The sequence below is a fragment of the Neofelis nebulosa genome, chromosome 11, assembly GCF_028018385.1.
Source record: "Neofelis nebulosa isolate mNeoNeb1 chromosome 11, mNeoNeb1.pri, whole genome shotgun sequence".
Classification (NCBI taxonomy): domain Eukaryota; kingdom Metazoa; phylum Chordata; class Mammalia; order Carnivora; family Felidae; genus Neofelis; species Neofelis nebulosa.
The window spans coordinates 76,714,849-76,725,656 of NC_080792.1; the positions used below are offsets into that span (position 1 = coordinate 76,714,849).

At 47.3% G+C, this 10,808-nt stretch overlaps 2 protein-coding genes across 9 annotated transcripts in view; both read right to left on the minus strand.

Moving 5' to 3' along the window:
• CABIN1 (calcineurin binding protein 1) overlaps positions 1 to 5,331 on the minus strand; it is a 153,993-nt gene extending 148,662 nt beyond the window's left edge. For 4 of the 8 annotated variants that reach the window (XM_058690977.1, XM_058690976.1, XM_058690978.1 and 1 more), the window contains exon 1: positions 4,353 to 4,449. The gene's annotated coding sequence lies outside the window, so the exon portion shown is untranslated. Of the gene's footprint in view, positions 1 to 3,954; positions 4,296 to 4,352; positions 4,450 to 5,312 lie in introns of those variants that run through there. The other 4 variants (XM_058690974.1, XM_058690972.1, XM_058690975.1 and 1 more) reach the window with 3 other exon arrangements.
• A 1,492-nt stretch (positions 5,332 to 6,823) lies between these two features.
• DDT (D-dopachrome tautomerase) lies at positions 6,824 to 9,349 on the minus strand. The gene is made up of 3 exons (XM_058690979.1): positions 9,136 to 9,349; positions 8,632 to 8,807; positions 6,824 to 7,072 (listed from the first exon to the last, which is right to left on the minus strand). The coding sequence occupies exons 1-3, from the start codon at positions 9,241 to 9,243 to the stop codon at positions 7,000 to 7,002; spliced, it is 357 nt and encodes a 118-aa protein (XP_058546962.1). The 5' UTR covers positions 9,244 to 9,349; the 3' UTR covers positions 6,824 to 6,999.
• Between the last annotated feature and the right edge of the window lie 1,459 nt (positions 9,350 to 10,808).

A 10,808-nucleotide genomic window follows, 5' to 3' on the forward strand; every position in this document is an offset into this window, starting at 1 on the left:
ACTAACTAAAATTTAAATTCATTAAATTAAAGTTAACAAATTTTAATTGTTGGAGAGGTTGTCAGGAAACAGGCATTATTTTCATACACTGTTGATGGGAATGCCAACTAGCACAACCACTCTAGAGGGGAATTTGACAAGAGCTAACAAAACTACAAATGCCCTGACGTTTCAATCCAGCAATTCCACTTCTAGGAATCAATCTTGAAGATGTACCTCCAATCATATGAAATACATACACACAGGGTTATTCATTCCAACATTGTTTGTAATTTCAAGAGACTGGAAACAACCTAAATGACTACAGATAGTGTAGTGGATGAATAAACTATGGTACATCCACACAATGAAGTAATATGTAGCTGTAAAAATTGATGAGGAAATGTTTATAGAGCATTATTCATAATCAAAAATAGAAATAACCCAAATGTCCATCAACTGATAAATGGATAAATAAAAAGTAATGAACACTGACAACAGGATGAACCATGAAAACATTATGCTAAGTGAAAGAAGCCAGTCACAGACCACATCTTGCATGGTCCCATTAATAAAAAATATCCAGGAAAGGCAAATCTATATAGACAGAAAGTATTTGTGACCACCTCGAAATAGGGGGGAGACAATGAGAAGTCTTCTAACAGGTACAGGGTTTCTTTTTGGGGTGACAAAATGCTCTAAAATTGATTGTGGTGATGCTCACACAACTCTATGAATATTAAAAACCATTGAATTGTATGTAAAGTTTATCTCAATAAATAGGCAAATTTTATCTCAATAAAACTTTTTAAAAATGAATAAGATCTCTATGAACACATACAGGAGGATTTTCAAGACATTTGTTAAGTGACAAAAGGAAACACAATTATCTTTAGCATGCCACCTTTCATATATAAAAGAAGAGGAGCTAAAAAATTACATGACCATCTATTCATTTGTGCAAAAGAAAGGATAATCCAGACACCAAAGAGATCAGTTGGCTGCAGGGGATAAGTGGGAAAGGGGTGAAAGGTGGAGGAGAACAGGGACAAGGTGGCAGGGGCGGGAGAGTGAGTGACACTTTCCAGAGTATACCTTTGTTACAGTTCTTTCTTACTCTTAGAAGCACAGTCATGTTTCCCACTCGAAAAATAATTAAAACCAACTAAGTTCCAGGGGGAACCCAAAATGTAATATAAACATTAACAATGAACCTACTGCATTACAAATTACATAACCACACTGAAGGGCATAACAAAGAATTACGATTCCAGAGTAGGGGCAGAGAGTACTCAAGACAAGCCTGGAACAGGGACGCTTGGGTGGCTCAGCTGGTTAAGTAGGTTAAGCAATCAACTCTTGATTTAGACTCAGGTCATGATCTCGCAGTTCGTGATCCAAGCCCCGCATAAGGCTCTGCGCTGAGAGTGCAGAGCCTGCTTGGGATTCTCCCTCTCCCTCTCTCTACCCCTCCCCTGTGCTCATGCTCTGTCTCTCTCTCTGCCTCAAAATAAAAAACAAACATGAAAAAGAAATTAAAAAAAAAAAAAAGATAAGCCTGGAACATCTTGTGGTGCCAGAAAATAAGTAAATCCTCCAAAAAAATGGTGAGGATCCACTGACACAGCAGCTAACCTGAAGGACATCCTGAACAGGCAAAGCCAGAACAGTGAACAACAAAATAATGGTAACATTAGGTTTTAACCCATGAAATAAGATGAATATCCGTGGTCCATACTAATATAAATAAATGAGGGAAGGGACAGTTCTTCCTTTAATAGAATTTGAATTAATAAGAGTAGAAGGAAAGAGAGAAATAGGTAATTACCGTTAGGCAAATACCACAGAGACCCACAGATGGATGGATGCTAACTACAGTCAGGGGGCGTAAATTTGAGAGAACCAGAATTCCCATCCTTTCAAAGCATTTCCCCCAAGATGCTTACTAACTAGAAAGAGAAAGATAGTAACTTTATAGTATAGAAACCTAGCAGATACCAACTAAACCAAGCAATCAAGACAAACATCACCAGTAATAAGACCTATCAGCATCTTGAACTCCTTGATATGACACACTGAGGACAACACAATGTTTGTATCATTCTGGCCAAAAATGCATGGCCTCACTCCAATCACGAGAAAATATGAGACAAATCCAAGTTGAAGGATATTAGACAAAATAACCGATCAGTACTCTCGAAAAATGTCAAGGCCAAGAAAGACAAGACTAAGTAATTAAGGATGAAGGAGCAATCACTAAATGCAATGAGAAGTTAGATAGGATCACAGAATGAAAAATAGAACATTGTGCAAAACTGGTGATATTCAAACTAGGTTAATGGCTGAGTTTATAAAACGGTACCAATATTAGTTTCCTGTTCTTGATAGTTCCATCATGATTATGTAAGATGTGAATATTAGGGAAAGGAGGGTGATGGACAGAAGGAAACTCTGTATTATTGTTGCAACTCTTCTCTAAACCTAAAATTAGTTTAAAATAAACAATATAAAAAGAAATAGCCATTTGAGATTATGTATTCATCATCTGTAAGGACTGTGAGGATGGGGACCATGTCTGTATTGTTCACCACAAACCCCAGAAACCCACTAGCAGGAGGAAAAAAAAAAACAGCTATTGAATAAAGGAAGAAAATATCTATTCATTTCTCAGCCTCCCAGCCCAGCAATCATATTATCCCAGAATAGTGCATTCAGGAGTTTAACCTCACAAATTTCCAAACTCTTTAGGCTATGGTTTCCACAACCTTAAGAACACATAAAGAACGGCACACTTTGAGTACCTCGGCACCCTGACCCAGTCAGTGATAAGCAGTGGTGTTTCCTGACATGCTCTGGTCCGGGAGTCAGGAAGCCTAGGTCTTGGGCCACATTGTGGCACTACCTGGCTGTGGCATAAGAGGCCCCTCACTGGGTCCCACTCTCCTCTACCCTAGGAGGCTTTCGCCTACTGTGTTCATACAGCCCAGGAGCAAAGAAGCAAAGAATGGTTTTGACATTTTTAAATGGATGAAAAAATTTGTGACACATGAAAATTAATATAAAAATTAAATAAAATTCAAATTTCAGTGTCCATAAATAAGGTTTTATTGGAATACTGCCACTGGTATACCTATTGTCTCTGCATGTATCCACTACACAATGTCAGAACTGAGTTGGGGTGCCTGGGTGGCTCAGTCCGTTGAGCATTAAGCATCGACTTCAGCTCAGGTCATGTCTGGTCATGATCTCACAGTTCGTGAGTTCGAGCCCCACATTGGGCTCTGTGCTGACAGCTCAGAGCCTGGAGCCTGTTTCAGATTCTGTGTCTCCCTCTCCCTCTGCACGCCACCCCCAGGCCCCCGGCTGGCGCGCCTGCTCTCTCGCTCTCCCTCAAAAGTAAATAAACATTAAAAAAAAAAAAATTAAAAAACAAAAACAAGGCCAGAACTGAGTAGACAGAGCAGGCCTCCTATGCTAAGCCTAAAATACTATCATAATTATGTTTATTACATTCACAACATACTATGATATAATTACATGTTAATATTATAAATATTGTTACACTTACAACTGAAGTTTGCCAACCTCTGAAGAAGTCTTTGACCCATAGATCCATAGTAACACAGGCCCGAAAGAGTTAAGTGGCTCCAAAGTCACTTGTGCAAGACACCTGAGAGTGTCAGTAGACTCTATCTAGCCAAGGTCCTCCTCCTCCTCCTGGGAGGCAGTGCAGTCAAGATATTCAGTCTGGCTGGCTCAGTCGGTAGAGCATGCAGCCCTTGATCTCGGGGTTGAAAGTTCCAGCCCCATATCGGGTGTCGAGATTACTAAAAAATAAAATCTTAAAAAAAAAAAAATTTTTTTGTCTAGACTTCGGCTGACCCACTAGTTAGCTAGCTGACTCTGAACAAGTCCTTTCCCCTCGCCTCGGTCTCAGTTTCCACCCGTGTAAATGGCGCTAATAACAGCACTCACCTCGCAGGGCGGCTGTGAAGGTGAAGAGAAAGGACGTCAGTAGAGGGTTAGCACCGGGCTCAGCACCCGGCGGACGCAAAATCAATGGTGGCTCCTGCTGCTGTCACTGAAAGCCACTCCCGAGGCTGGAGCCCCGTCCTAGGCACCCGAGGATGGCGACCATGGCCCTGAAGAGGCCCACGAGACAGCCTGGAGGCCGGGCCTCACCGCTCCGTCTCTCTGGCCTCGGTTTCCCCGACTGTGCCACTCAGACTACCAGAGGCGCCCCCTGCGTCGACACCAGCCTCGGCCCGTCCGCCCGCCGCCCCTCAAGCTCGGGCCCCCGCTGCTGCCGCTGGTTCGGCAGAGCCGCAACCCCACCAGAGGGATGCCCCCAAACCTGCAGTCCTGGAACTCACCAGGCGTCTCCACGGCAACGGCCTGCCTGCCGCGACCCCCGAGCCGGCTGGCCGCCCGCCTGACAATAAGGCGCGTTCCCATTGGCTCCGTTGCCGGCTCCGTTAGCCAATCAGTGAGGGCGCACGCGCTGCTCACCCGCCGCGCAGGCTCTCGTCGACCCTGCGGGCTGCAAACAGCCTAGCGCGGGAGTGTAAACCTTCCGGGTCCTTGCTTTTTGGTACTCGAACTATTGTGGACTCGGAGCGCCAGCTTGCAGTCGGACTCCACGCCCCATCGCTTGTAATATTTGGGAAGCGCCGAGTTCGGTGCCCGGCCCTGAGCAGTAGCTAAATGACGACGGGCCGTGTTATCGTTTGTTACAACCTGGGACAGGTACTCTGAAGGCAATGTAAACTTGGGGAACACTTGGAACCAGGGGAGGAGGGTTCTCCTTTCTACTACCCCGTGCCTCATCTTTTTCAGAAAAGAATTTGAAGCCCAAAAGGCACAGATACAATCAACTATGAAACAAAGGAAAAACAAAAACAAAAATCACAAAAAATCAAGGCCGGGTAAACGATCTATCGAGGGAGTGACAGAATTCCAAAGTCTAAAGGATTCGCATTGAAAGTTTCCTGAAAACGGCCTTGGGCTGAGAGAGGTTACATTCTTGGGAGCGAAGCTTTTTTGAGAAAGACCTCACAGCCTTTCCAGCCTTTCTTGATTCCAGCAACCATGATTTAAACAGGAATGAAGGTTATGGCTTTCTCTTTGACCTTACATAAAGATGGTAACATCATGGTGAAGAATTCAAAGCGCCAGTTCAGAACAATAAAGCCTTAGTGATACCCGGGAGTTTCAAAAAGAATTGAGTCACAAACCTTGACTTTGCCTTGGAGGGAGGGGCAGTGGACAGAGGCATAAACAGACGGTTTCAAAGTTTCATGGATAACACCCATCCTTGGATGCAGCTCTCATACCTGAGTTGTATCTTGAAATAGCTCTTGAAACAGTTGAAAAAAGATGGGAGAGTGGTCCCATAGAGAGCTATGTGGCAAGCTTTTGGAGGTAAGAGACATTGCAAGCCATGCTGGATCCTCAGGAAGCACAGTATTACCAGGGGGCAAAGCTCAAGGCCACAATGGGGCTAATGTGGAGAGGGGGGAGGGACAGTCGTCCCCACAGCAAATAGATGACATCACACTCACTACAGTGGGGATAAGACATTTAAGGTGGGACCAGGTAGAAGGCTGCTGCCTTATAGTCCTGGCTAGGGTTAGGCCTGAATCCCTTCTTGGGCACTTCAACCATTCATTCAATGATACAAACATTCCCTGACCCCCTTTGGGAAGCAGGACACCCATGTTGGCAGAAGGAATGAGTGCAGGAACAGTTGGGACAGGGGGCCAAAGGAAGGAACTCCAAGCTCTAGCTGTTAATGGCATTCCACAGCAGTGGTCAGGGACAAACACCACAGGCACAAAACACTCCACTGGAAACTAACTTTACTAACTATATTAACAGCACAGACTTAAAATCTCAATTTGGTATTTCACTGGTACACTAAAGAATGATCAGGCCTTCAACTCTGTAGGGAAATAACAGTGCCCATCACAGTGTCTAAGGGTCATGATATGTAAACTCTGCATCAAACATCTGGGAAGAAACCAAAAAGGACACCCTTTGCACCCTGCCCATATATCCCTGGAAATGGAAAGTATGATACAGTATTTAGAGTTGGGGCGGGGATTGCATTCATTCTGTTTCTAATGGCAGACATTGTATTTCCAAGTTTACCATTCCAGGACATGGGTTTTACAAAGTACACAGCCACTGAGGATTTTTAGCAAGACTCATAGGAGAAGATGGGAGTTTGGAAATGCCCAGGAAAGGTCCCAGAAGCCCAGCCATCCTGCTCTCCTGCTGAGCACAGCATTCCATGGGCAGTAAACTGCATGGGCCAACCCAAGCTGAGGGCAAGAACATCTGGTTAGCAAAATCTGTAGGAAGACCCAAGCTGGACCAGTGCCCACCCAACCAACCTGCACAGGGCATGGAGAGCAGGGCCCTAGGCTTCACCTTCCACACTTGGATTTGAACAGCCTACATACAATACATGAGACAGTGGCCCCGAAGACAGAAAAGATCCCATCTCTCAGGTTCCCTAAAGTTCCCACCTCATAAACCAACACCACTGCCCAGGGTGACAGAGAATGCCAGGGAGGGGTGAAGGGAGATAAAGAAGTCATGTTTGAAAGAAGGTCGCAGGGCACCTGGGTTACTCAGTCGGTTAAGCATCCGACTCTTCATATTGGCTCAGGTCATGGTCTCAAGTTCAAGGCCAAAGTCAGGCTTCGTGTTGAGTGGAGAGCCTGCTTGGGATTCTCTCTCTCTCTCTCTCTCTCTCTCTCTCTCTCTCTCTGCCCCTCCCTCACTCACATTCTCTCTCTCTCAAAATAAATTAATAAACATTTAAAAAAAGAAGAAGAAAGAAGATCTCTTCATTTATTTGACACAAGGATGGGGAGGAAGAAGACTTGTGAGGCCACAGGCATATCTGCATGAAGGGGTGACAGAAGCTGGTATACACTAGGCCCTTCCTCTGCCAGGAGGCCTCTCTGGAAGAGGCAGAAAGCTCACAGATGTCCTAGATGCCCTCTGTGTCAATCATAGAAAAGTCATGACTGTCCCTTTCTTGCCAATCTGCCAGGGCTCCAGAGGGAAAAATCGGATAATTATCCTTCAAGAGACAGAAAAAAAAAAAAAAAAAGATGTCATTAGCTCCTTGGCTAATGCTTCATATTCCAAGACCCCTAGCCAGGCACTCCCACCATGGGTTCCCTGACCAGCCTGCCTTAGCCTAGCGGGCATTTTGGAAGCCTACTTCATCTCATTAATGATCTCCCCCTGCAGGCCTGTCAGAAGCACGATGGTGGCTGTCCCTGGACAGACACTCGACACAGCAGCCTTGATGGTCACTGCATGTTCTGTGAGCTCAGAGGGGCAGCCTGCTTTCAAACTCCAGGCCCCCTGGGGGCATGTGCAGTGCCCCAGACACCTTTGTTTTCTCAAAGCCTAGCTCAAAACCAGTCATAGGGTGACCCTCCCCCCATGATGTCTATGGAGTGAATAAACATGCCCCTCTCACAGAAGGGATGGGAAGTTCCTGATGAAGAGCAGGATACTTGGGATAGTCTAAGGGGTAGTAGGGGAAGGATTGTGTGTGACAGCTTTAGTTTTCCCATCTGCAAACCTCATGGGGATGGCATGTCAGCACAAGGCGATGTGAACAGAGGGGTAGGGCTTGCGTGGATCCAACGGGATAATGCATATAAGGCAGCTATAGATAAGCTGGCACATGGTAGGCATTCATATGTTACGGATTGTTGTTACAATTATTATCTCACCCCAGCTTGAGGACCAGGTCTGAGCACTCCCAGGAGTGACTATTCCTCACCAGCCTTCCTGGGCTAACAAAGGATCCATTCTGGAAGGTTCTTTCAAGCTTCTCATGCTCTTAGTTCCTCATAGGCATGGGCTTGGCGCAGGAATATTTTTCACCCAGGAAGAAACTTTAGCCCTGCCACAGAATCCCATGTTCGGGGGCTGTATGGTCTTCTTGGATGATCATTTAATATATGCCCCTCTATTCACAGAAAAAAGGCTACAAACCAGAGATGGTTCACTTTCAGGTTTGTCAGGCCTCCCCCAGCTGCACTGGACCTAGAACCCAGGTCTCCAGACATCCAAGCCAATGTTCTTTCCACTACTCCCTGACCCTCCTGGGAGCCTCACTTGGGACCTAGCTGGGCTACCCGGCCAAAGGTCACACAGCCTCAGGACATACCCAGAATCCCTTCTGACCAGCCTGGAGAAGCTCTCCTATTAAATTACTCTTGGTTTTCTAAGTTGTGGAGAAGACTAAAGGCAGACGATAAATGGTTATAGCTTTGTCAGGTTAATAACATTCTACCCTGCAGGGTGCCAAGGGAGATACAGGGCACTGCCATCTCACATGACTCTGGCAACTCCCCCAGGAAGTAAAGGAGAGCCTTCCCACTTCACAGATGGAAACATTGGGGTTGGAGAAGCCACGCCTTGCCCACATGTCAAGGGAACCATGGCAGAGCCAGGAATTCATTCAATTCCACTACCATTCTGAGGGTAGACATACCATCCGAGGACCTAGGGCCCTAGGCCCTTCTTGGGCAGGGAGAAGAGTGCATTTTTTTACCCCGAGCCTTGCAAGGGGCCTTGGAATGGGATCACTGCCCCCATCTTCTCCCTGCCCCCACGCACCGATCCTGGCCCAGGCCCATCTCCTTGGTGAGGAACTCGAAGAATCGGGCGCTGTGTCCACGGTTCTCCTCGGCCGTGCCCACCACACCGATGGAGGAGATGATCAGCTGCGCGCAGGGATCGGTAGAGCCGTTCACCGCCATGGCCAGACCTGGTCGCAAGGTCACGTTCACGCGCTGCGGAGAACAGGAAAGTTTCGCCTGAAGCTTGTACAGGCCGAGTTGCTCTGAGGACCTGGGAGGGCAAGAGCCTACAAGCGTGGACCCCTGGGGTCAGGGCTAGAGGCTCGGGGCGGGGTCCTTGGAGGTCATGTTGGTTTCAGGGCCAGGGAAGGCAGCAAGGAGCAGACATGAGGGGTGGGGCCGCGGGGTCACAGAGAGAGGGAGGCCGGAGATCCCTGTGACGAGGAGCCCGGGTTGTGGTGAGGGAAGCCGGGACGTGGACAGAGCCCGACCCCTGGTCCACCAGCCTCATCCCGCCCCGTGCTCCCCGGTCCACGCTCACGTCCTCAGGTTTGCTCAGGATGGCTGCAGTGGCCGCGCAGAGCCGCTTCTCCAGTCCGGCGGGCACACGGCCGGCGGGCAAGTTGGTGTCCAACTCAACAAACGGCATGTCTGGCGGGAAAAAACTGGACAGGCCACACGAGCAGAGAAAGAACACACAGGTCGATGTTCCCGAGGGTCGCGGAATGGACAGCAGTGGCGGGGCGCCACGAAAACCAGGCTCCTTATTGGCTGGGCAGACACGCAGGGCCCCGGGATTGGCTGCATAGTCCACACCCCGCCTCTGCTGGCGCAGATTTCCGGAAGTCCTAGGCTGGCGGGGATGAGTGGAGCTCGTGACCCTCCCCCAAAGAAACTGGCTGAGCCATGGCCCCGCCCACCGTGCCCCAGGCTCTGCTGGCTCCAGCCACATTAGCCAGGGGTTTTCTGGCTCACTGGGCTTTTAGGTGCTGCAGTCCTCTGCTTCTTAATCCATTTTTAGTTTGTTAACCTTGAAAATAAAATAGCCCGTTATTTTACCGGTAAAAATGGGTTTATTCGGGGGGAAATTTTTTATTTGTTCGAGGATAGCAGAAAACTGCAATTTGGGACACGCAGCCTGAGGCAAAACCATAGGAAAATCCAGCCAACAAAGAAGAGAAACGTTTTTTTGTTTTGTTTTGGTTTTCGTTTTTTGTTTTTTACAGAGAAAAGGGAAGAATTGGGAAGGACTGTTAAAAACAAAAAAGTACGTGGGAATAAACTGGGAGTTAAAAGTGCAATGGCTTTTCAATAGCAGAGCTGTGACAGTCTCATTGGCTGGACTGTTTCCGGGCGGGGATCTTTGTTTCCCCTGCGGGTAGTATGTAGTCTTCTCACCTTGGGAATGCAAGGTAAGTCTCTTCCTTTTGGAGTGGTAAAGGGTTGCGAGGAGGAATAGGTGTGAGAGCTCCCCCTTCTGGCCTCCCAACTTTATTTTAAATGAAGGTTCCTTTATAGAGTTTCACAGAATGTGGGTCTGAACACACACGCAGAACACACACACCTGTGTGAGACCTTTCCCAGTCTCCATCCCAATTTGGTTTTTTTTTTTGTTTTTTTTTGTTTTTTTTTTTGCCACGTTACCACCATTTCCAAGTTAGGCAACTTCACATTATATGTGAAAATCTGCACTTCTCTTGACCAGGAGCCAAGTGACACTTGTGAATTCAGGTGAGGCTGGGTAGAGAACTCTGGCTCACCACAGACATCTATCTGCCTTTGTGCCCTCTTGCACCTGTGGTAACCTTGTTTCATGCTGAAGTACTATCCACCAAGGGGGTGCAAGCCAGGTCCTAGCCAAACTGCCGGCCATGTTTATAGTACCCTATATTTTTATAGTCAAAACAAAATGTGTGACTTAGCACATGGAAACCTGTTGATATGGCTAAACATGGTACTCTCATCAGTGTTGCAAAGTTGTCTGAATTGTAAATGAAAATACAGTTGAAATTGTGTGGGTGTGGGGGCTCCTGGGTGGCTCAGTCGGTTAAGCGTCCGACTTCGGCTCAGGTCACGATCTCGCGGTCCGTGAGTTCGAGCCCCGCGTCGGGCTCTGGGCTGATGGCTCAGAGCCTGGAGCCTGTTTCCGATTCTGTGTCTCCCTCTCTCTCTGCCCCTCCCCCGTTCATGCTCTGTCTCTCTCTGTCTCAAAAG

Bases quoted from the DNA above. Each gene is read 5' to 3' on its own strand.
- DDT (XM_058690979.1), bottom strand. From the start codon at position 9,243: ATGCCGTTTGTTGAGTTGGACACCAACTTGCCCGCCGGCCGTGTGCCC. The intron at 8,808-9,135 runs GTGAGCGTGGAC...TGTTCTCCGCAG, and splicing joins TCCTGAGCAAACCTGAGGAC to CGCGTGAACGTGACCTTGCG. The intron at 7,073-8,631 runs GTGCGTGGGGGC...TGTCTCTTGAAG, and splicing joins ATGGGCCTGGGCCAGGATCG to GATAATTATCCGATTTTTCC.